Source organism: Aythya ferina (genome assembly GCF_964211825.1).
Source record: "Aythya ferina genome assembly, chromosome: 1".
In the NCBI taxonomy this organism is placed as follows: domain Eukaryota; kingdom Metazoa; phylum Chordata; class Aves; order Anseriformes; family Anatidae; genus Aythya; species Aythya ferina.
This window is the reverse complement of record NC_140296.1, coordinates 23,550,644-23,577,209: the sequence shown is the minus strand read 5'-3', so window position 1 is coordinate 23,577,209 and position 26,566 is coordinate 23,550,644. Positions and strand designations below refer to the sequence as shown.

The 26,566-nt window shown below is 41.3% G+C and overlaps 1 protein-coding gene across 3 annotated transcripts in view; it reads right to left on the bottom strand.

The window, feature by feature from the left end:
- The window catches only part of PDS5B (PDS5 cohesin associated factor B), a 114,592-nt gene extending 89,826 nt beyond the window's left edge, over positions 1–24,766 (bottom strand). For all 3 annotated transcript variants that reach the window (XM_084497614.1, XM_084497616.1, XM_084497615.1), the window contains exons 1-2: positions 24,624–24,766; positions 2,428–2,553 (exon numbers count right to left, since the gene is read on the bottom strand). In XM_084497614.1, coding sequence (XP_084353740.1) covers positions 2,428–2,535 — 108 coding nt within the window. In that variant the 5' untranslated portion in view covers positions 2,536–2,553; positions 24,624–24,766. The remainder of the gene's footprint in view (positions 1–2,427; positions 2,554–24,623) is intronic.
- Between the last annotated feature and the right edge of the window lie 1,800 nt (positions 24,767–26,566).

Genomic DNA, 26,566 nt, shown 5'->3' with positions numbered 1-26,566 from the left:
GAATTCTTACATTTAAAAACTATTAATAAATAAAAAGTTTTGGGAAAAAAAAAATTGATAAAACAAAGTAATTATGTTTTTCTCCACTTTCTTATTTGAATCCCAGAGGCAGAGTAATTTTAAGTTATTAACTCATTCAAATTATCAGAATGGCAATAAAGACTTGGGCAGAGACAATCAGTAATTTAAGCACACACAATTTCCATTGAGAAAACGAAGTCCTCCCAAGTCAGACATGAGATGAGCCATCTGATGTGCACTGTTGCCCTTACATAATATTAAAATAATTTTAAAACCAGAAAAGAACTGTTCATTTCTATGGGAAGTAATTAGATTTATGTAATTAAAGTAATTAATAAATATTCGGGTGTCACAAGAGTTCTTGCAACAAATATAGATTTTGCCTACTCTAGAAATGAAACTGCAGTTTCTCTTTCTTCCTTACAACATGGAATTACACACTGGTCAGAACAACAAAGGCAGTCTTCTTGTTCTGTTGCAGTGCTTAAGGAAAAGCAAAGAGAAACAAGCTGGTTCCGCTAGCATACTTTCCTGGTTTCTTGCAAAGCACTAGGTTAGAGAACGCCTGAGCCTGAAATTGCACCCAGACCACCGTGATTAATACTCCTGGAGCTTCAGCTTCCAAATGTGGCCTATATTTCTTAACCTATTCAATTTTTCTGGCTCCTACACTCCCCTAGTAACAAACTTCACAATTTAATTTCACATAACTTATGGAAAAGTATGTTACTAGACCACTGGTCTAAAAATTAGTATCTTTCATGGTACAACCCTTTAGCTTTTGTGCATCAGGAGAAGTTGTTGGAAAAAATGTTCTCCTTACACTATTTCACCATTTCCAAAATGTTTATCACCTTCATTCTTTCTTCAGCGCTAATCCCTAGATCTGAGCATTTATTTTCTTTCTCCTCTCAAAATCCACTGCAACTTGGAGATGGCATTGATCAGAAATGCATGAGATTTGCAAGGTGAGCTATACTAATATAGAAATTCACTATGTATATTTTCATTTTATCCTCAGACTTCCCAACTAGTTATATAAACGGATTGTCTTTACTTAAGAAATAGCAAACTAGCTGCTTGTACAAATTATAAGATCCACAGAAAAGTGCTTCTTCTCTAATAATTATGTGGATTCAGCAGTCAGGGAAATAAGGAGGATAATAGTTCACTTAATTATTTTCCTACAAGTGTGGGAAACTGTAGGTCTATATACTTGTGGTGAGCACTGTGTGGTTCTGTCTGCATACCCATGAGTGCACAGCCAGAGCGAACAGCTGGACAAGAAACACAAGACATCCTGCAAAGTACACTTATCCTGCAAGACAGATGAAGATGACAGAACACAAGGACTAGACTCAACGCCAAAAATTAAATGAGGCTGTAATAGAAAAAGTATCAGTAAGAGCAGTATGCATTTTCATGAGCTGAAAAAAACACTAGTGCTAACAAGTTGTTTCATCTGAGTGACTCTTAGCAAAAGAAACGATAAATGTCTTCTATCCAAGATCTTAGAACGCACCATACCAACCATCAACTCAATTCCCAAAACATAGAAAGGATAACGGGTGGGAGGGAGGAAGGAATCCTTGTGCCTGGGAGGGTTTTTTGTTTTTTTTATTTGTTTGTTTCCGTTTCCCCATTCAAACAACTTAAAACTACTTCTTAAGAAAACAAACTCCAAGTTAAACTTTTCCAGCTCTTAGGACACGTAAGGTCCCTCTCCCAGCTCTGTTCCCTCTGGCTTCCCAGGGCAAGCCAACCGGCAGGATTCCCCCTCTGCACACTACTAAAAAGCCTTTCCAGGAGAGTACTTGAGTAGATAAAGAAATGTAGCTACATAATTAACCTCCAAATCTCCCCAAGCTTCCCATACAGTTCAGCCAAAGAAACTTGTCAAGAAATTCAGAAGACATAAAAACGCATAGTATAATCAAAGACTTTTACTGTCTTTGTGACAGAGACTAAAATAATATGAATAAAGTAGGTTTTGAAGTCAACTTTGTAAGGAACACAAATGTCTAAAACTAGAGTATCCTCATGCATCCTTTTTTTTCCCCTAAAATTAAGGCTCTTTTCATGTTGTCAAGTATTTTCATTTCTAAAAACACTGACATACTACAGGAGCTAAAATAAAAATTAAGGAATTATTTGAAATTAACAATTCATTTCCACTTGCAATTTTTTAATCTCATTTAAATACTTATTTAACAATCCACTTCAAGTAAGTGGTTGAACAGAAGGCACAATAACCAAAAAGTTCCTTCTTCTGAGCATAGAAAATGTTTTGTCGTAAAGCCCAAGAGAAAAAAAAAAATACCCTTTCGGATAAGAAATAGAGTAACAGGATCGCTGAATGCTTTGTACAAGAAACATCAGTCTGCCACTAGTAGCATGCGTACTAACCTTTAGTCTTCTCACCATCTCTTCTTTAGATATTTTATCAGAGATTTCTTTGACTCCTGGAGGATATGTGATTTTTCCATCGTTGGCTCTCGTCTTTGAATGAGCCATGATTTCGCAATTTTAAAACTGTGGGGAAAAAAAAGAAAAACAAGTCAGTGCTGTAAAAGCAGGATAGAGAAGGTAGACATGAACTTGCTAAACAAGCAATTACATTAATTCAAAGGGTTAAAAATCTCCCCAGAACCACACACAGAAAAAAAGAAAACATACAAAGAAGAAAAATGGACAAAATATGTATTTTGGGGGTTTACTAATCAACATTGTGGATGGTAGCAATTGTTTTGATATTCAGGTACACTGTCCTACCATATGATAAAGCTTCCCAGAAATACACAAACAAAAAGCCACAAATCCTCGTTACTGAATGTATTTGATCATCACACTTTGAGACTGAAGCATGGAGCTTCTATCTCATTGCATGAACTGTTACCACCACTTGTTAACAATAAACCCAAGCCAGCTTACATTCTTATACTTTTTGAAAACAGGCACTTTGTTTTCCAAACAATTGAATAGAGCACAATTTCCTCAAACATCCAAATAGCAGTGCTTTTCAAGTGTTACACATCACTGATTTTCATTTGTGATGCATAATTTGGCAATACGGTATTTTTGAATAGTTTTATTCCACCATAAATACAGCAAGAATATACCTGCACACAAGAAAAAGTAGCAGGTATAGGAAGAGAGCGTGCCAACTGGAAGTTGTTCCTCTATACCATAAAACCAAATTTTTAAACAAATGAGTACAGACAAGCAACAGTATCTCCTTCCTAAATTCCAACTATAGATCCAACTCAACTACTCAGTTTCTCAGTCCCTTTAAACTGATGCAAGTAAAGGCTGACCCCTAACCCACCCTAATCTATACAAAATTCTGCTGCAGAGGAGGAGGATGTGCATTATTCTTCTACTTAAAAAAATAAAATTAATAGAAAACAGGTAACAGTGAATAAAACTAGACGGTACATGCTGGGATAAGTTGGATTTTAGAAAGACTATACAATGCCAGCTTTTCTTCACTCCTGCCTTACCTTCCCACAAGTCACCCCCCATTTTATTAGTCCGTAACGCTTCCTCCCAGTGTTCACCTTCCTGAACTTTACATTCCAAGTCAGGCATTTCTTTTTGTACTCACCTCCTATATAAGGAGCTATAGCAAAATTAGAACTTGCCAGAAATCACAGGATCATTGTAGGGTTGAGGCTGGCACGGCCCCCTGGAGGCCCCTGGTGCCCCCCCTGCCCAAGCAGGGACACCCAGAGCAGGCTGCCCAGGCCCACGTCCAGGCGGCTTTTGGAGCTCCCCAAGGAGGAGACCCCACAGCCTCTCTGGGCAAATAAAAGAACAGAAATGAGATTGACCAGAATCTACAAAGAGAGGTGGCAGAGAAGCACGCTCCATTGTAGGACAGCATGACCTGCCATAATAACTGCTTATTCACCTAAACCAAGGTCATTCTACACTGAATAAATATTGGAACGTGAAACATACCCACCCACCCAGCCCCAAAAATACCAACGCATTTTGTATTTTTCAGTTCACATTTCAGGATGTGAATATACAATACAGATTTTGCTTAACCTTTACTAGTCTTTTACAAAACAGAAAGTTAAAAAACTTAAATATCAATGTTAAATGAAATTAAATATCAATGTTAAACTTAAATATCAATGTTAAAGAACACATACAGTACAACGTATCTTATTTTTTCCCCATTTCCTAAAATAAAGTCGAATGAACAAGATCAGCCAAGTTCACTAGAAAGTTAACGGTCTCACAAATATTTCTTAAAAACTAAGTCTGAAAAAGACAGCCCTGAATTTGCCAATAATTATCCAATTTCCATTACTGAAACAAGGTAATATAAGGCAGAAACTAAAGCTAACAATTCAGATTTCTTTTAAAACTGTCATTTCAAACATCGGGGTACATTATTTGTCTATAATGATCAGAAGCAAAGACAAGTGTCTTTTCGTATGATTGGTCTTTAACAATACACCATGAGGTTTTTTCATCCTTGACTTGGACGAAGCCGTTGAACTCCCTTCACACATCATCTGTTATGTATGCCTCACACAAGGGTGCCATCTCGCTCTTCAACATACAAACCAAAGTCACTCCACAGGCATGGTACGTGATGCAATTCAACAGCTACACAGCAGCCAGCGGCTGTCATCTTCTCTGTACTTACATATACACAGCACCTGAACTGAGTGCCATGTGCAGTTGTAGTAAAAACAGATAATGAGAAAGTTGGGGGAGGAACAAAATTCAATGAAGTACCTTACCCTAATACTCCCGGGAAAATGATGCCACCTAGATACCTATTCATTTCCTAACACACTGTCATGGCAGCAACTCAGGATCTCAAAAACACACACAAGATGAAACCAGGTTCACTTTTCTTCCTGTTTGACATAGATCCACCATTACAGCTTCCAGAAGGGATGCTGCTATGTACCATACATATGTTCGTTCTCACATTCTCACCCTGGGAATGCTGCAAGAATACATCCAACACTTTGCTGGACCAGCCAATTCACCTACTCTGAAAAATAAGCCTAATTCATTTTGAAAAGCACGTGACAAGCATCAGAGCTAATTCAAGGGAAGGAAGAGGAATTAAAGGAACTGGGGATCAAAACTCTCCTTCCAGCAGCAGAGAGCTGTCAGATAAGATCAGTTGCAGCTGACACTTGATTAGAATAGGGTGATATAGTCCCAGTTAGAGCACATTATGGAACAATCTGGAAACAAACTCGTACACTATAGTCAAAGATGAACTGCTCAGATGATGTGTCCTACTGACACACAAACAAGCTTCTAAATTTGACTGGTATCCAAGGTCTAGATTTGAAATTGAACATGTGTATTGGGTTTAGATGGCTAGGTTTCAGTAGCAGGGCCTGCAGGGGTGGCCTCTGTGAGGAGAGCCCAAGGGCTGCCCTCATCTCATGTTGGACAGTGCCAGATCCAAAAGGGACCCGCCACTGGTCAGAGCTGAGCCAAGCAGTAACACTGATAGCACCACTGCCAGAGAACACTTAAGAAAAGGTAAAAACCTCTGAGCAGCTGCTGTGAGAGAAGAGTAAAGAAATGTGAGTACAGCAGCCCTGCAGCCCCCAGGTGAGTGCAGCAGGAGGGCAGGAGTTGCTCCAGGCAGGCAGCAGCAGTTCCCCTGCGGCCTGTGGAGAGGCCCCTGGTGGAGCAGGCTGTCCCCCTGCAGCCCATGGGTCCCACATGGAGCAGATCTCCACGCTGCAGCCCCCCCATGGGTGGAGGAGCCCCCGGTGGAGCAGGTGGATGTGGCCTGGAGGAGGCTGCGGCCCATGGAGAGCAGGCTCCTGACAGGAACGGCTACCACTGGGGTCCCGTGCTGGTGCAGCCTGCTCCTGAAGGCCTGTGCCCCATGGAAAGGGCCCAGGCTGGAGCAGTTCAGGAAGAACCGCTGCCCATGAGAAGGGTCCATGTTGGGTCAAATGAAAAAGTGAGGAGTAGCAGAGGTGAAGCGTTATGAACTGACCAAAACCCCCATTCTCCATCTCCCCTGTGCCTCTGGGTGGGTTGGAAGAAGCAGAAATGAGGAGAAAGAGTCAGGAATGAAGGAGTGAGGTTGAGCCTGAAAGAAGAGGGTGTACAGGGAGAAAGGTTTTCAGTTATGGCTGTTTCTCACAATCCTGGTGTTAATTGGCAAAAAGGTAATCTTCCCTGAGCGGAAGATTGACGCCAAGGTCAACCCACCACTACATCTAGAAAGTGATTACTGGAAAGATTTTTTTCCTCCTCACCAAGTACAAGTTAAACTGGAAATTATCAAAATGAATCATTCTGTTTCATCAGGAGGAACGGTCGGCAATTTTTTTTCAATTAAAAACTACTTTGACAGATTTGCCCTGCCCATTGAATAGACTCTGAATTTAACAAATGCAGGACCTAAACCAGGGCAGGATGGCACAGCCTTCAGGAGCACCACAGTCTGCGTCAGGTTGGAGCTGCATCTCCCCTGCAAGCCTGTAAGGAATTTTCTGAATTTCCAGTTGCAGGAGTTGGATTTTTGGTAGGAACACGCTTACGTGGGTGCTGGGCCAGACAGAAGTTTAATTTATTCTTCATTTTGTATCTATAGTAAATATAAAAGTTAACAAGCCTACACATGAAGTACATAACATAACCCTCTCAAAAGTACAGGAAACACCAAAGAGGAAACAATTTTCCGCAAAATTCATACATCTAATCAAAAAGGACCGTTAATTAATTTTAAAAGATTCAGCGAAACAGCCTATTACTGAGGCCATAATGGACAAAGAATAATAAACCTTTTAAACTTCCCGTGTAATTAAAATTTGCAGCTCTCTTCTGAATGTTTTTCGGGATTAAGGTTAAGCTTTACTGAACATTTGTCATTTAAAGGAAATAGTAAAAATAAAACCTATCATTCAACACGAGAAAATTCACTGCTAAACTACCCCCTTATACAGCAGTTGTCACTTGAACTGTTAGCTAAATAAAACTGAATTTGCTTTTACATCCCACTGCTAGGAACTGCTGTTCTTCCAGCCTGCCGATGGAGCCGTGCATACCTAGCTCTGTCAAAATAATCTGTGTTGAATACTTAATAGGATCTAGGATTTTTTCTGGTTCCTTGTAACCTGATTCTATCCAAATAAAAGTCTCAGTAATTTCACATACCGATTATGCCAACTGTTCCAGTTAACCTCTGTCAGGGAAAAAGACGACAGTGACAGCTAAGAACTGCAGCCTCCAGTGCAGCTGCACCCAGAATATGTTTGAGCATGGAAATCCATAAGCCAAATGAGGTGATCCACTGATTTAATTTCATTTTTTTCATTTGTTTTTAAAGATACACGGCATTGCATTATACACTGGAATACATTGGAAGATGACAAACATTCGGAAAGACAACAAGAAAATTCCTTTGAGATTGAGATTCAATACAACAGATTCAGCCAACAGTTGGGTTTTGTTTGTTTGTTTTTAATAACTTAAGCTTTAAAAGTTAGTCATCGTGTTTTCAGAACAACAGCATTATTCCATGCATACAACCAGAAGGCAAAGAAAAAGGGAAATGCTCAAAACAGCCCCTTTCTTTAAGGCCACATAACACTTAGAGCCCAAAAATCTTTCGCAGCAGCCAGAACGTACGTTTATCCTGACTGATCAAGATGATGTGTGTTGTTTCTGCTGGTATATGACAACAAAAAAGCAGATAAATATAGACAGAAAAAATAATAAATATGATAGGCAAATGCTAACCTGAATACATAAAGCCTGATTGAATCATGATTTTTATTCTTGGCTACGTCAAGCATTATCATAAGTTAAGTCAAGTCTTGGAAAACTACTTTACAATGAAAATAAACATAGTCTAAACAATTCTAGCACTAAAAATATGAATTACATTCCTTGCCCAGGAGATGGTTCAGTAGGAGTTAAGATGTCTGGGCACTGCTTCTTTCAACACAGAAGCACCACTTGAAATGCAACTTGGAAGACTTGAAATCAGGAACCAACAGCATGGATATGTATTAAAAAGGCTGAATTTAAAATTTCCCAGGGGGAGGATGGAAGAAACAAGTATAAGAAAAGAAAGAGAAAAGGCAAAATACATACTCTTTGTACAATGATAACAGGAAAATTAAAGCAAGGAATAAGCAACAAAAACAGAAGATGCACTTGTAGGATATTAAAACAGGATGGATTAAAGTCATCCAATTCCTCTGGAAAATAATTTAAATCAAAAGAACACACTTAATGCAAAATTATAAAAAACAGCTAGAGCATGGACACAGAACAATTCATTACTCTACACAGAATGAATTAATAACATTACTAGTTAATAAATTTGGCAGCCTTAATAGCAACGTTGCCAAAATTTGGTGAAATTTAAACAACTGGAACACAAATATGTAGCTCTGTACTTAATTAGCAGGACCTAATAGTTATTCGGTTTCAGCTGAGCAAGTCTACTGGCCATGACATTAAATATTAAAAGATTCAATATTCGGATGGTTTCTGTATAGTGTTTAATTCTTTATCAATAATATACTTCCACAAACTCTAGCTGGTCAACAGTACAAAATACAGCTTACACATATGCAAATAAAACCTGGGTTGACATCTTATATATTAAGTACCTGTGCTATCCCATTAATAGGTCAATAAATATCACTGCAGCATGTTAAGTCACTGATCTAAAAGGAGGAGTTAAACCACACCATTTAACTGCATTTTGTTTGGATGACAGTTCACGCTGCCTATGGTGATTTAATTAACTGTGCTAATCATTAAATAAATTGTGCCTTAACATACATGAGGTCACGTGTTAACAACACTTTTTCAGAGATCCATACATGTGATCTTAATCCTTCAAGTATTTTTGAACAAGTCTCTCCCAATAAATGAAGAATTGACTGGCTAAAGCTTGCTTAAGTTCCTTGGAAGTCTATTTACTGCCTTACTTACTATTCCTGCCTCTTAAAATCCAGAACCCAAACATAAGGGTGTGTAAGGTCACCAACTTTACAAACTTCATCATTCTCATTTTCCAAACTTACTGAACATATATCAAGTTACCTCTCAAGACCAGCATTTTTAAGTTACATGTGCAAAATTTTAGAAAGCTTACACAAGTTTGACCTACACAGATGCTTATACTTTTAATTCTATGCTTGCAAGACATTTTACAATGAACTGCTGGGCTGCACCTCGGTCAGGGAAAACCCAGACACGAGCACAGGTTGGGAGAAGATGACTTTGAGAGCAGCCCTGTGGAGAGAGACTTGGAGGGAAGTTCTGGTAGACAAAAGGCTTGACAAGAGCCAGCAGTGTGCGCCTGCAGCCAGAAGGCCAACTGCGTCCTGGGCTGCACCAACAGAGGGGTGGGCAGCAGGTGGAGAGAGGGGATTGTGCCCCTCTGCTCTGCCCTGGTGAGGCCCCACCTGGAGTGCTGCAACCAAGGCTGGAGCCCCCAGCACCAGAAGAATGTGGGGCTGTTAGAGCGGGTCCAGAGGAGGGCCACAAGGATGATCAGAGGGCTGGAGTACCTCTCCTATGGGGACAGGCTGAGAGATATGGGGATGTTCAGCCTGAAGAAGAGAAGGCTCTGAGGAGACCTCATTGTGGCTTTTTCATAAGATATAAGGGGTCTTATGAAAAAAGATGGAGTAGGACTCTTTACTCAGGTAGATAATGATAGGACAAGGGGGAATGGTCTTAAACGAAAAGAGGATTGATTTAGATAGGACATTAGGAGGAAATTCTTCACTGTGTGGGTAGTGAGGCCCTGGCACAGGCTGCCCAGAGAAGCTGTGGCTGCCCCATCCCTGGAGGTGCTCAAGGCCAGGCTGGATGGGGCTTTGGGCAACCTGGTGTGGTGGGAGGTGTCCCTGCCCATGGCAGGGGGTGGGACTGGGTGGGCTTTAAGGTCCCTTCCAACCCAAATCGTTCCATGATAACACACTTCCACATTCACAGAAGTGCTCTAAGTATAAGCAAATATACTTAGACCACCAGCTTTGTTTCAGCAGTACAACGGGCATGAAGAAATCAGTCAAGCTGTAATTTACACAGAAGATACAAGGTATTCACAAGGGAGAAGTCTGCAACACGCAGAAGTGGAAGAGAAGACATCTTTCTACTTCAACAGGATTATTAATAAAACACAAATGTAATGATTTAAGCCATTTACAGAAAAAATTTATATCCTGTTAAATTCCTGCTGCGCAGAGCTGATTGACAACAATTGATCAAGGTGAGAAGTGACTCAGGCAGTAGGCACTTTCATTATGTAAGTGCCACTAAATTAAAGCTATTTCCATAATAAATCTACTACAAAGGAGTTGTAAGTCCGCTACGAAAAGGTATTCCAGGCTGAAACCTGGCCATTTCTTTTCATCTGGTGAACATAATAGGAAACTTCAGTGTTGAATCAAGTTTGCTCAAGAAAACCTGCTTAAGTTTTCACACCGATTCAGGTATGTCTAGGTGAATACCTTCCATTCTCTTTCAGAAATATTTTTTTACTTATTTATGATTAAATCAGGATGCTAGTAGGAAGATAATGTTAGCTTCTGTTTTCTGCAAGGCAGCACTATACATAGTAAGGACTGACACAGGAAGATTGTACAGAAATCACTAATTAAAGTTCTTCTGGAATGAAGAGACACCTTGTAAGGCAAAAGTTATGCCCTCAGCCAGGAAAAGGATAGGAGAAGTACTGAGTTTCACTATGGAAGACTCACTAATAGCGATCCTGTGGCAGTTTACACTAAGTGGTATCACCTGTTTAAAATAGGAAACATGGGATTTTTCAACCCTGCATTAGAAAACACAGCAAAGTGTGTTAAACATCTTTATCCACAAAGTGTTAACTTAATAAGTTAATACTGAAAAGATGTGCATGTAATAACTGCAAGAGGAGAAACTTCCATAAAGTACAAATGATTTGGAGGATTCAAGAACAGAACTGACACAAGAATAAAGAACAAAAATACCAACTTTGGTACCAAGGCTTGTCTTAACATGCATGCTAAAAACCTGCAAACAACTTATAGAGAAGGTGGTACTCCACTTTGCAACTACTTGGGAAAATGGTCACAGATAACTCCCCAGTTTTGAGGATAACGTTTTTTAAACTTCATTAGATAAAGCTTCATTAAAACTTCATTAGATAAAGCCTCCCAAAGATTAAGGACACAATGTTCAATACTCATCTATCTCAGCATACAGCTCTATCCAAGTGGTGCTGCAGATGCCTGCAGCTTCCAGAGGATACAAGGAGCAGCTAACTTGTAAATTTTAGCATTTGAAAAGTGATTAAAAGCAAAGAGTGCTTTTGTTTCTCCGTTTTAAGACCATTTAGTAAACAGCATTTTCACTGATGTAAAACCAGGTTTAGAGTAGATAAGTAGAACAGAAAATACAGAGCAGAATTCACTGCTGAAACAACCAAGAACAAAGGAAAAACAAAACTGTCCTCTAATTGGGGGATCTCAGCTTTCATACTTTTACCCAGGACAAAGTAAATCAATTGTAGGTATTATGATTACAATCCTTTATTTCTGTGCGTGGCTGAAGGAAAAGAAATAAGGCTATATACACCAGAAAACTATAGCAAAAGATTCCTACAGAGAGAGAAAATGCAAAAACATAGCTAAACAAAGGAATACCTATTAACATTTAAAAGATGTAATTATTTGTTTTGTAAAGTGGAAAAGATCGTAGGCTGATAGAATGTGTTATTAAAATAGACATCTGCAATATATTTGTCCATTAGCCAAACACAAGGGAAAACATTTCATCTCATCGCTTGTTAGGTGGTCATATTACAAAAGCTGAAAATATGAAAGGTTAAAAAAGACAAGTGTGTAACAAGCAGACCCTGTGGCCAGCCTCCTCTGTTCATGGTGAATGCAAAGTATGTGACCTTACAACGAAGCAAGAGTGCAATCACAAAAAATGGTAGCAGGGCAAAAGAAGTGCAACAAACCATCCCAATGGGCTTGAAACTGAATTTGGTTGGACAGGAACGTGGCAGCTTTTGCCTAATACACGTGCTTAAAACTTCCAGTGCTGTAGACAACTTATTTTTCTCTAGAGAAATACAATTCCTTAAAGGAGGGGAAAGAAAGAATGCCTAGCAGGAGCTGAAATGGGCAGGATGTCATTACACTCAAGAAATCAGAAATGTAGTTCTCACTGGAGCCACTTTTGGATGTTGGGGATTTTGTGAGAAGACAACACTTTTCTAGTAGGGAGGAAAAGCAGGGAGAAAGGCAGGCGCAGAGAACAGGGGGAAGTTTCATTAAACCTGAGAGAAAGACATGGAGATTTTGACAATGACCTTTTCACCTTAACCTTCAAAGGATGAAACCTCCTCGCAAACTAAAGATCACCTCACTTAATGAGCTTACCTCAATGAGGAGAGGCTGCTAACACCTCTCGTTTTCTTGACAGCCCCCATTAATATATATATGCACACAAACGTACGTATCTTTAGTCAATTCAGCTTTGACAAACTTGAAATGCTTAGATGAAATATCCCATGTAAAGGATTTTCAATTGGCTCTTAAATGGTTCAGTCATGTCCGAGAATTAAACCAAGACAAAAAATAAACCCAATATATCACAAATCTAGGATACAAATATGAATTCAAGACAACAGTGCTCTTATCATACCAAAGCACATGCTTTGTCCCCCAAGAAAGCTTGCCAAAGCCTCTGAAAAGCTGCGTGATGTACATACTCTCCACAGATGCTTGACTTTTAGTAGTAAAACCTACAGAATTGTCTTTCTTGATTACATTCATGCCTTGACAGTCTCCACTTCAGGATGATCTGAACAGAATTTAGGAAGGAACACAGTCAAAAAGGTAGCTGGTGTCTACAATAAGAGCATGGTCTAAGCAAGACTAAAATGAAAGTGCATGTATGAAGTTAACTCAAGAGGTCAGGCCTCTTGCATCCTTCTTGCTAATGTGATGACTGCCATAAGGAAAATGAACTCACCTGCTCACATAGAAGGTTCAAATTAATCAGTACTAAGCTGAAGCGAGAGTGTTTGCATAAAATGCTTTCTGGAAATAGTGACGAGACTTGAGAATAAGGCATGGTGATTCAATTATTACAAAAGACATTCAGGGAGTATTATGCAAGATCATAAAGCTCACGGGAGAACATTGTGTCTACTGTTGGTGAACGAAGACTCATTTCATCCATACCTCATCTTGACACATAAGCTATACTTGCAGATTTATTTCTGCTGTTATGTACATGCAATCTGTCAAACATCCATCCCAACATCAACTATCATTCCTGGTATCTAGCAGCTTAAGTTGTCAACTTACTTATTCTGGACAGGAACAATTATTATTCCACAGGCTGCCGAGGGCAACATCTGAAGTAACTGTGGGAAATCAAAGCCATCTTGGTCACACAGAACCCACAGATTTTGGAAAGGAAGGAATTCCGTTAACATATTCATTTTACAATATATGTTCAATTTGCAATTCACCCAGCTTCTTTAGGGGAACGCCTTTGAGATACCCTGCCTTCCTGGTGCTGAGGAGAAATCTGACACACCAGTCAGTGCTCCAGATGTATCCAACAGCAGGATCAGCTGCAGGATAGGTGATGCTGCTTCCATTCTACCACAGGAAACTATCACACGCCAATGTTACCCATACAGAAAGGTAAAAAAAAAAAAAAAAAAAAAAAAAAAAACAAAAACAAAAACAAAAAAAAAAACACATTCACAACATCCTGTCTGCACTTCTGAGCTCCCCAATATAGAGAAGCAATGAAATTTGTCCCCACGAACCTCATCGTGAGCTACCAGGGCAGAGTTCTTAGTGGAAAACTTGGAACAAAACACTTCAGCTCCGCTGTCAAGAAAGCCACGTGCACACATCTGGAAGACCCAAGCTACCCTGTGTCACACTTGCTCAGGATATATGACAAAACTTGAGTTGGCCAACAATATCCCAGAAGTATGTAACAACAGGAGATGATTTTGTCAACATTCGGAGACAAGGAATGGTTGCATTTAATAAAAAGACAAGCAGTACATACATAAATCCTCTGTTTTGAAAGGTCCAAACTGAAAACAGATTTATACAAGTCCAACATGGGCAAAATTCACGCCAAAGGCACAAAACAATCCAGAATTTTAGACTGTTTTGCCCCTTGATTTTAGTGCGAGAAGTTTTCACGTTACAAAGCAATTTCAACCCATTGCTTTCTCTAAGTTGTAAGAAGTAATCATAGCCCCCAGGAAACAGGAGTTACACCACAAAGGCTGGGAAGGACAGAAATAAGGCCCAGGAATGAGCTAAACCAAGATAGCCGTCGTAAAAAATAGTAATAATAATAAATTGCACTTTATAAGCTAGAAATGAAAGAAGTACTATTGCATAGTAATGAGTAGGTATCAAGATATTGAAATAACCTAAAAAGTCATCCAAATAGCTATTTTCAAAGTAATGACAGGTAAAACTTCATTTCCTTGGCAATCTGTAACAGCTTTACTCGATCAGATGTTACTCTCTATGCCAAGAACCTCTATTTTCAAACCAAAGCAACTACACAGACACTGCCTTGAAATTCATGAACCAGGGTGGTATGCAAAGTTCTCTGAAGGCGTTTAAAAATTAAGTTGTCGTACACCATCAGATTAAGTAACAGCACTGCCTTTATTTTCTTGTAATAAAGGAGAGTGGAAAAATAAACTAGTGCATCTGCACCGGCAGTAGAGCAACAACATTTTGGAGACTTTAGAAAAAAAATCTGCATCCTAAAGGAAGAATTTTAAATACAGGGATAAACATCACTTGTATACCAGCATAATACAATGTCCTTAATGTCTTTGATTGGTCTGTGATAAAAACAATTTGCATTTTTTTCTTGCACTTAGTCATTTATTATGTGAGCGTTGAATTGGATCGCAATGTTTGCATGGAGATGGGTCAGATTTTCTTTCAGTAAGACACAGAAAGAGTAGAGGAACTGAAACATTTTTAAGTAAAGGGACAACATTTAATCCCCCAAACAAGAAATGTCTGCTACAAAAAAAAGTAGCAAAAAAGAAAGAAAACCTGAAAAGAAAACCTGAAAGAAAACCAACTACAAGTTAAATAGAAATAAAGGGGAGGGAGCGAGGTGTCCAAGCACAATGCCAGTACTATGTACACCAGTACTATGCAACCACACCACATAGCTAAGACAGACTTTAAAGCACTGCTACAAACTTGTTTGGAATACCATGTACAGTGACCAGCACCTACAGTCGGGATAATTCAAATGGGAAAAAAGTGCCAACAAAGTCCGATACCTCAGGACAGCATATGAAAAGAAGAGAGGAGGCAGTCAAAGGGATAAGCAAAAGAGAGGCAGAAAACCCTTGTAAATACCAGAAAGAGTGGAAGACATCCCCACCTCACCCGAAAACAGGGTGCAGCACTTCTGTACTTCCCATCCACTCCCATGCACTATGAACAAGAACGGTTTCCTTCCTCTAGCGCTGGGAAGGAATAGGGGTGGGGGGCAGGAATGGTATTTTCCTTTACATTAATTCTATTTTCAAAACAGCGTAACAAAGCCAGCCGTAACAGCCTCATATTTTGCATAACTGAGGTACGTTATTTTAGACAGCTAATGTTTATAATATTTGTACAGAAGGGAAGAAAAAGCATGCAAGAGTGGCACAGATGCCACTGGGAGAATAAGGGGAACACGACAGAAAGCAGGAGACAACTACACCAAACAGACATCAGAAACAAATCAAATTCAATCCCTGCGATGCCCCTTGGGAGGACGCAGCATTTGGTATCATTTTAGTATTTCTTAGGCAAAAAATGCCTTGGAGCGCCTCACTGTTAAAGGTTTAATTCTTACAAAAATGCAAAGAATACCAGCACGCTACCACAAAAGCAAAACAACATTTCGTGAAGTTAGGCAGACGGACAACAACTATCAAATTGCTTTGGTAACAAGTCAGAACTTGTGTCCACATATATAAAGTTCCCTCCCATTCCTAACTTGGCATATAATGATTTAAAAAAAAAAAAAAAAAAAAAAAATCAAAACATTTGTAATAGGGTGCTATTTATAAAATTATTTATAATAGGGTGCTATTTTAGTCGCAATGACTTTAAAACAAACCAAAAAAAATGCTGGTAGGATAGTTCAACTTGTGAAACCCAAAAGAAAGCACAGGTAGTCCACTGTGAAGCCAGATACGCTAAGTAACACTGCATCCACTCCTATGCAATATAAATTACAAACAAACACTTATATTGGGGTTGCTTACTGAAATCTTAGTACCAAAGTCATATAGAGCCGGGCGTTTTACAAATAGAAGTTGTCTACACAGATGGCTTATACATGTACCAGTTCAGCTTCCCCCTCCGATAACTAGAGCATGATTTGCTTTTCACAAAGCTTTGACGTGACAGCAAGCCATAGATTGAAAAAATAATTGTGTCCCTGAAGACAGAGGAAGAAAGCATAATTTTGTTTACAAAATGCCAATGAAATGAGGAATTACTTCAGCCAAGTGAAAAAACTGCACTAGTGATGGGTTATTAGGGCCGAAGGACTAGGAGAAATTTCCAGTGACAGTCCAGTCATCTGCTATCATACTTGAACATACCAGGATGATCACTTAAAAAAAATGTGAACCTGAAGACTTCTGATGTTTCAATCTGCAAAGTCCAGCTTACCTTTGACATTTATCACTGTGCTCAGCCAACAAATAACTCTCTTTGCCAATAATCTATTCATTCCCGTAATTTCTTTTAGCACAGTTATTCATCCCTATCTAATTCCACAGTCCTATGGATTTGTGTTTTCACAGAATCAGAAAACGGCTGATAATGAAAGGGCCCCCTGGAGGCCCCTGGTGCCCCCCCTGCCCAAGCAGGGACACCCAGAGCAGGCTGCCCAGGCCCACGTCCAGGCGGCTTTTGGAGCTCCCCAAGGAGGAGACCCCACAGCCTCTCTGGGCAGCCTGTGCCAGGGCTCCGTCACCCGCCCAGCACAGCAGTGCTGCCTGGTGCTCAGAGGGAGCCTCCTGGGTGCCCGGCTGTGCCCATGGCCTCCTGTCCTGGCACTGGGCACCACTGAGCAGAGCCTGGCTCCGGCCTCTCTGCACCCTCCCTTCAGGGATTTCTTTTTATGGATGCATTTTGATCCTGGCTTTCATACAAACCGGAATGTACGTATAATTACAGCTACCTTTTCTATAGCAAGTTCTTAAACTCCGTAGTTTCTGTTTTCCTTTTCGAAATTAATCCTTAATATTTATTTATCCTTCAGTTACAGCTCATCAGTTGTGGATCCAATGACACTGGATCATTTCCTTACAACAACTCACCCAAGAGGGACAAAAACCTACCCAGATAAGAAACCTAAAATATATTAGCTTCAACACGCATACACAGAGGAGGGAAAAAAACACAACACAAAAAAAAACAAAAACAAAAAAAAAAAACACACACAAATGGATTATGCTCTATAAATGGACATAGCTAAGAGAATATTACATATAGGAGTATTAGAGAATAGATAACTCAATAGAAACTAATCTTAATTATGTTATTAAAGGGACTTTATTGTAACAAAGGAATCAGCTTTAAAGTAATAATAAATAGACCCAGCTGCTTACACCATGACTACGAGCATACAAGCAAGGTCTGACAGCTCAGGAAGCTTCCACCTATTTCTTACGGTACAAGAACTGCTCAGGCACATTCGAGATTCCTCTCTCCTGATTCCCTCAAGTTAGAAGGTTAACAGAGTCAAGTGTGGAGAGCAGCAAACGTCTCTGGTAAATCCTGCTGACAACTGCACCCATCACTCATCCACCTGCCTGCGCTCAGCCAGATTTTCCTCCTGCTTTAGCAGAAAAAGCTGGAGTTGTCCACACCTCATGCAGATTCTCAGCTCAAGAGCAGGCTGTCCGAGGTCTTTAAGACAAAAACCTCAGTTTAGTATGGAAACAACCAAGGTGTGGACACGTTTACTAACTCTGCTGCAGGGACCGACAAGCTGCTTCAGACACACTGAATAGAAAGCTTAGGGGTCACAGGGAAGGCATTCAGCTGAGAACCAAAGTTGCTGTGAAGGGAAAAAACAGTAACAAAAAAAACATCCACGCACCACAGTTTAGTAACCTCAACGCTTGAAGTCTAAGAGTCATCAAACAAGGTAAGAGGAAGCAGGATTTACTTGGACAATGAAGGATTAATCAGAAGCCTGAATGGGCATCAGGACAAAGTAGACGGGGAAGTCAAGAGAGGGACACCTGAGCAGAAAGATCCACTCCAGGGAAGGAAATAACCACAAATAAATAAATAAATAGATAAATAAAACACATCCCATAGCACTCAAACTTTTCCAGGTCCTCCTGTGGAGCCATCATGTGTTACACTGCTCTTCTACCAAGAATAAATATTTGCAAGAATCCACTGAAAAGCGCTCAGATCTCCTTCCACTTAACGCCGGTTAACAGAGTATAACTCATTACTGCTAATAGCATTTCATTAATTTAATTAGGAGTAGCTACATGTAGCTAAAGGTTACAACCTAATGACTCATCGGAGCATATCCATACAATAGATTTGTTTCCCAAGTTTGCTTCAAAAGGAACAACAAGAGCCAGATAACAGAACAGCACGTCTGCAAAATCAGCTATTAGGAGTTAAGAAACATCAGAATTGAATACTAAAGAGAATACGTATGGAGAGGATGATTTACCTGACCCCTCGCTATCTTTTTCCACCACAGGACTTCTTTCCCAGTCACAGCAAAGAAGTTGCTCAACTTTTCTCCTTGTTATTTAATGAGTGTCCCATGTTAAACCATGCTCAGAAGAGGCTCAGTTTGCTATATAAGACTAACCAATGTAATACGTGCCATAAAAGTGACCTTATTTTCACAACACTTTAATGAAATAGGTGTTATCCCCATTTTATGGATGACTAACCTGAGGAACAGGCTGAAGCTTAAGAGCTGCTGTCCACCAATTTGGCCTGCAGAGTTAAGTTTAGGGCACCACTTTCCAAGTTATCCAGCACTGTCTGAAAGTGGAGCTCCTGCTCAACCATGCAGCAGCAGTCAGGGTCCAGAGCCCACCTCCCAGGAAATCAAAATAGCAGTAACAAGCACTACTGGGAAGTTTGCTTTAAACAGACTGAGCTGGCATCACAAGAAACTGACAGAAAGAAAGAAATCCAGTACTCCAACCTGACACTCAATCACCCAAACCATTACGCTTCCCCTTCCCACAGCCCCCTGTCAATTCCTTCCATGTTTCCCAGCTTTTGGAAAATATGTCAGCCAACTTTCACATGCAGCTCAAGTTCCTAAATACAGAAAGTTGAAAAAAATACCCATATAAATCAGAACTAAGCATAGTCTTGTTGAGTTCAGACAGGAATTAAAACTGTTTCCTACTTTTAAAAGAAATTGCAGTTTGTTATAATGTTTCTGTGTGCAATATAAAAGACAAAGGGAGCAATGACCCATTCAGGAATAGAAAGTTCCTGATAGATAAAGGTGCCTGTATAGGACACTGTGTAAACAACCTGATGGAGAGTTCACTACAGGCAGCATTTGTAACTTGGGGAAGACTCAAAAGGTTTTCAGTTCTCAAAGCACACTCAGTTGAAATGAGCACACTTTCAAAAACCTGTACATGCATGAAAGTCTCCATCCTTAATTCCCTCAATTACAGATCCGCCTCGGAGAACGACGGACTGCATCATCTAAGCTGAAAATGGTAGGGAAATGCATCTCTTAATTGGCATCTCTCCAAAAAATTCCCTCACAAGTCTTCTGAAAGGTGGGGGGACTTTCTTTCCTTCTTCCAGTTCCAAAAACCAGGAAACCAAAGTGTTATGGCCTTCTTCTGACTATTTCATGGTCCTGATAGAAAATAAACCATAATATACCATGAATTAGGCGTCCACGACTTGTCCATCTCCCACAGACCTTTGAAAAGCAGTGGGTGGCACGTGGAGAGCACAGACGTTGCCCTACACACAGGCTACACGAACCGATGCTGCACAAGCTGTAGTCTCTTTCACGCACTCAGTTTCTGTGTGCAGGAAGTCATGACGAACTACACACGACGCCTCGTACCGAGCTGTCAAACAAAACAAGTACCCAAGGCAGCCTTACACCTAAAAGTAAACCACCCTGCACCTCCTTAGGTTTTCTCCCTGAGAACTTGCAAGTTTTAAGTAGTTAGATGCAGGAAAAAAGCTTTCTCTAATTTAAAAAAAAAAAATCTATAATCTTCTGCCCACTTTTCTTAACTCAGCTCTTTTTTTTTTTTGTTAAGAACAGAAACCCAACATAGGCACCGCCAAAAAAGATTTCCCAGAAACCTGACTGCCTTCACTGAAACTCTCTGCATCAAGGTAACAAAGCAGGGCTAACAGAAGCAAGCAGCCAAGCTCTGGATGGCTCAAAGATTACACACACACAAAGTTTTGATGTGTTTCAGGCTTTTTTTTTTTTTTTTTTTTTAAAAAAAAAGTCTTCCTTGAGAGCAATATGTTTGCACTCAGCATGGATAGCAGCTTCCCCCCCCAATAAACAAAGTATTTTTTCCCCTCATAAGACTTTCAGAAGCCTTCCTCTTGATGTTGAAACAAGCTACAATGTGGATATACCGGGGATGCCTCAGTGAGAAGCAGAGGCTGCTTTGAAAGAAGCTGTGGACAACTAATGGGTAAATTTATACAAAAGCTGGAAAACCTAACTCAATGGTCACTAAGTGATTAACAATTACGCTTTAGCTAAATGTAGTCCTGTTTAAAAGAGCCATGAAACGCAGTTCAGGTGTCTATACAACGGAAGCTATTAAGGAGATAACATTTTTTGACTGCTAACTTTGTGTCTCTTTTTATCCCATAAAAAGTAATGGAAGTGAAGCATCTAATTTCAGCAGCAGCAGCATCCACCAGGATGCCTAATTAAGCAGGAGAAAAAGTACGCGGAGTTTGGATTGTCTGGAATCGATCTCCGAAGAACGGGGTATAAATTAGAAAACCCCAGATGGGGTCCTGATCCCTGGGTACGGTACTGCCATATAAATGGTGACAGACACAAGATGATTAGTACAAACACGTCCATCTGTTCCCAATGAGGTATGGCTCGCTTTTTTTCCTCTCTTTTTTAAAAAATTCTCTCTTGAAGCATATTAATATCAAAGTTGCCATTGGCTGAGATAACAAGAGCTGAAGATCAGGCAGTGTAGAACAAGGAGCGTGCTGTACAATGTTTCCCAATGCTTGGGAGAGAACCTCAAAGAGTAAATTCCACTGATGGGGACAAAGCAACAGACGTTTTAATCCCCAAAAACCACTATTTTAGAAGGACTACACACTTCCTCACATGTTAGGAAAGGCTGGGAAGCAGTATATGCAGCGATCGTAATAAGTTATAAAAAGAGTGAAGGGGATAAGTTGCTTTTAAGAATCAAGGTGCTAAAATACTAGTTGCATTTCATTGAGTTGGTTCTAGTTAGATGTGTCATAGCAGTTATTTGCAGTAATAGGATTTTATTTTTATTCTGGAATCCCAAAATAGTGTCCCAGATTTTTAAATAAACTAATAACCTGCTACAATAAAGTGTATTTTCATTTACATACTACACCTCTGATATATTTCACCTAAGTATAAAAAGAATAAATCAAAATCAAGTTTTCCACATAACTACATTCAACTGAAGATCATATCAATGGAAGTCTTAATTCCTAGATGTTCAAACTCTAAGGGTGTGTTGTTGGTTTTTTGTTTTGTTTTGTTTTAAGCATATATTTTGTAGTTCTTTCAAAGCCTGCACATAATTCCTCCATCAATGGTGTTCAAATAGTCCAGGAGGATACTTGGATACTTCAAATCCGGATACATCAACAGAACACGTCCCCAACAAGGCCGGTGACACTAACACACCCTTACAAAAAATAAATAAATAAAAGGGTTTCCTCAGTTTTCCCTTACCAGCAAGTTCCAAAACTAAGAACCTCCAATACCCTCTCAGTCTTTCCAAAGATTATTTCACGTTGCAATATTGGCATTTTATGCTATGAGTGAAACCACCACTGTTTGAGAAACTTGTTACAAGTACGATCCACTGTCCTACCACTTGTCAGTAGTGGACACCACAACTACTGTTAGGTTCTTGCCTGAAGGAAAGAAGAAGATGAAAAAGACTATCAAGGAAGAGAAAGGTATGAATTTGGGCTAAGTAGCATTAAAGGTAAAGCACACTGGAATCCAACTGGAAGGGAAAAATAGTTCTATTTGTATCATATTCTCCCCCATTTCCTACTTTGCATGATTTTACTGTTCAGTTCCACATTTTCTTATTGCTCCCACAAAAATTCTTCATGTTCAACAAGTAGCCTGTGTCACCTCTTCCAGAGTCAGCAGTAATGAAAAGGCGTTTAGTGCAAAAACCTTTAAACTAAGACCCCTTACTGAAAGAATCCTACACACGTCCATACAACCTTTTACTGTTCTGTATGCATACGAACTGCATGACAGAAAAAATGAGAGGACAGGAAAGTACAACCTGAGACCTGGTAGAGAGCAACACATCCCAAAAGAAAAAGCATCTCTTTTTGGCAGCCTCCTGCTCTAGAGCCAAAAATGCGCAACATCATGTCCATACTTTACAATACTTCTCCAAATGCTAGCACTGACTGTTGGATTTTTTAAAATACATTTTTAGTTACAGCCTAATAACGATTTAGCTGACTTGCTCAATTTAAGTCTATAAGTAAGCTTGCTAGATACAGCCTAAAACCCATATTCATATGGCGCATGAGAAAACAACTCAGCAGCACACAGATGTTATACACACAATTTTCCATTTTAATTCAACTTACTTGTTTCATCAAGAACAATACAGTTCATCCAGCTCATACACTAAGTAGTAAAGAAGTGCAAGAAAGTCTCAAGCAGTTATAACTGTATAAGAACTTTAAAAAAAAAAAAAAAATCACCCCCTGCCTCACAGTAACACAGTGCAGCCTTGCTTCAAGCACAGACACAAGATGTCACACAAGAACTAAAGTACTTCGGCCACTGGTGCTCACTTTCCAGTGTGGGCGATGCACACACCTCGGCTAAACTGTCTTTACCTGGCTGAGTATCGCTCCCTGCTTTCTTTTTGGCTATGCACAGCACAAGATAAATCCAGCTGTTTCGTGTCTCTTCACAGGAGTGCATGCAGTATCTAGAGCGTATCATTCAAGAGGTACCAGACAAAATTGCACCAACTGAACCCCAAACTATTCCAATAGTTCGAAAGGGGAAAACCTGGAGGGACGCACGCCACCTTCCCTCCTCCCTAAAAGGTGGTTTGCCACCCGTTTTCAGCCCCGAAGCCGCTCACACTTTAAACACTCCTCCTATTCCCTTCCCAGCAAGGAGAAATCAATTTCAGCCCGAGCACCTTCCCACCGAGCGCAAAACAAAGAGCAACACGAAAATACTCGGGCAGTTGCGTTAAATCAGAAAGCAACGCCAAGCCAAATAATCACCGTCCTCAGCAAGCGGTCGGGTGTGCAGGAAGCGAACCCAAAAGTCGGGATAAGGCAAAAAAAAAACAGCTCTGGAGGAGCCGGTCCGCTGCAGCTTAATTTCCCGGGATCGTTCACCGTCGTTAATTGTTGATTTGCTTGGAAGCCCAGAGAGTGATTTATTTGCAGCGGGATGAAGTTACAGACCTGGATTCCTGACCAGAGGCTCCCAACGTAAACAATGCGTACCCCATAAATTAACCATTCTCCATCTGGCAAACCGGGATGTAAAATTCATAGTTTTTCACCTAAACAGGCAGCGCCACCCCCCACACACACCACAACCCCTCCTTCCCCCTTTCCCTCCCGACCGCTTTCTAACAGAGCCTGATGCAAAAAGGGGGAGGGAAAAGGAGGAAAAAAAAAAAAAAAAAAAAGAAAAGAAAAAAAAAAAAAAAGAAGCAAGCCAGCATGAAAGAAACGGGCTGGCAGCAAGTGAGGAGGAGACACCGAGCCGAGGTCCTGACGGCCCCCGGGGCTGGGGGGGCAGCTCGGAGATAAGGGGGGGGAGATAAGGGAGGGAAGGGGGGGTCCCCTCTGCCAAAACCGAGGGACAAGGAGGGGTCAGCCCCTAGGAGCCACAAATAAATAAATAAATAAATAAATAAATAAATAAGAGGGGGGGGTAGAGCAGGAAGGGGGTGACCCCCTCCCCCCCCCCTTGGACCTAAAGCAGGGGCACAGCTCCCAAAAATACCAAGGTCACCACCACCACCCCCCCCACACACCACCACCACCTTCCCTCGCTGTGGGGCAAATTTAATTTAATTTGCGATCGGCGGCCACGGGGAAAGGGGGAGTGTGGGGGGGGAGGGGAGCAGCCCCGCGGAGGGGCGAGGGGGATGGGAAGGGGGGAGCCCCCCCCCCGCCTCCTCCTCCTCCTCCTTCTTCTCCTTCTTCTTCTTCCTCCCTCCCCTCCTCTTCCTCCTCCTCGAGCCCCCGGGGAAGGGAAAATGGAGCTTGGGGGGGGGGTGGGGGGGGGAGAAGGCGAAGCGGTGCGCGCCGTGCCCGGCTCCTTACCCCGCCGCAGCCGCCCTCTCGTCGCCGGTCCCAGGCGGGTCCCGCTCCGCTCCGCTCCGCTCGGCTCCGCGCCGCCGCTCGGGGCTGGGAGAGGAGAGGAGAGGAGAGGAGCCGAGGAGCCGCCGCCGCCGCCGCCGCAGCCAATCGCCTCCAGCCCCCTCCCCTTCCGCAGCTCGCCCCGGTCCCCCCTGTCGGCTTCAAAATGGCGCCAACCGCCCGCCGCCCGCTCCAATGGCACCGCCGGGGGAGGCGAGCGGGGACAGAGCGGGGCAGCAGCGACCCCTGCCGGCTCGCCTCAGCCGCAGCACGGCCACGAAAAGGCGGCCCTCGGAGCCCCCCGCACCTCCGCACGGCCTCTCCCGGCCGCCTCGATGCCCCTTCCCCTTCTCCCTCTTCTTCTCCTTCTCCCCCTTCTTCTCCTTCTCCGGGGGTCTCCTCACGCCCGCGACCAACCCTCCCCTGCCTCCCCCGGAAGGCGGCCGGCAGCTGGGTGAATCCTGGCTACGAAAAGCTGATTTATTTATGTATTTATATTTATTTTATCTTTCGGGAAGGCGCCTCGAGATTTCTCAGATCCGAGCCTTTTTGCTTCAGCAGCCCGGCACCGACACAAACCGGAGGTCGTGAGGAGGGGATAAAGCGGCCCGAACAGAGCGCTGCGACCTGCTGACAGATGCTCATGCTGTACCATGTAAATTAGTGAAACACGTATTTCCCCCCACACTCACCAAACAACACGAACTGTAAAGGGATTAGGGTAAAACCGTAAGCAATAAAGTTGCTGAACTGTGGAGAAAGAGCAAAAAAAAAAATTACAAAATAAAGTAGCAAAATCACTCATCAAGCCCTTTGGTCTTGCTTCAATGAGTGCAAGAGTTTCAGGGGCACCCTTACAGGAAAATGTGAACAGAAAAGTGATGCAATTTCTTCTCACTGCTACAGATAAAATGCTGCCTCTGTGAATGGCACACGAGGAGAAAATAAAAGTGCATGAAGTGTTAAGATTGAAAAAACTGACTGTCCACACTCGGCAGATCTGGTGAAACACACTCAGGGCTTTGTCCATGGTGGGACACAAATGTTTAAAGAGCATGTCAGCCACGATGTCTCACCTAATATTTTAAATCTTTAAATAAGTTCTTTCAAGTTTTCTGAACTTTCTAGCTCCTTGTAACCAGCTTGCCTTCTTTTCATTCAAGTTTTAATCAAAGTTAAACATCGTCATCACCTAATGAAGGATACGTAAGCCCTACCAGGATAAGTTGCCTTAACTATTACAAAAAATAATAATAATAATAAATCAGTTTTCAGGCCCCAAACCTCCCCTTGGTTACATTTTGGGTAAATTACACTTGTGCCACTCTTTCTGAAAACAGCAGCGCTACTGCACAGGCATCACAGAGGGGGACGGTGTGCCTGACAACTTTGTGTTACATATTATTTTGGGGAAAGATCCTGTGCTTGCAGTCAAGGATTTATTTTTTTTTTTCATGCAAGTTGAACAAGTGCCCCACAGTCACTACTGCTGTCATGTCTGCACACTTACCTAGATGTAAAATAATTCATTAAATAAATAAATAAAACTTTTTTTTTTTTTTCCTGCAGGGCACTCGCACGTGTGTGTGGTGGTGGTAGAAAAGCAGCAGCAAAGTTCAATATTAAATTAAAAGTTCAATATCCAAGTACTGAAATTGCAAAACTTTGTGCTTAACTGTGGAAGTAACTGCTGTCTTGCCATGCTTTGCAAATATTTTGCTCCCTTTTCTTGACGGAGGTCACACTTAGGGCTGCCAGCTCCGGTCGGGATGCCCAGGGCTACGAATGCTTTGAGCAGTAAAATGAGGTGCAGCTGCCTAAGGAGGCCTCTCCCCCGTTACGGTCCGGCCTTCATTTCCAGCCAGAAATTTAAAATTTAGATTAAAACCTCAGAAAACAGCCTTTTA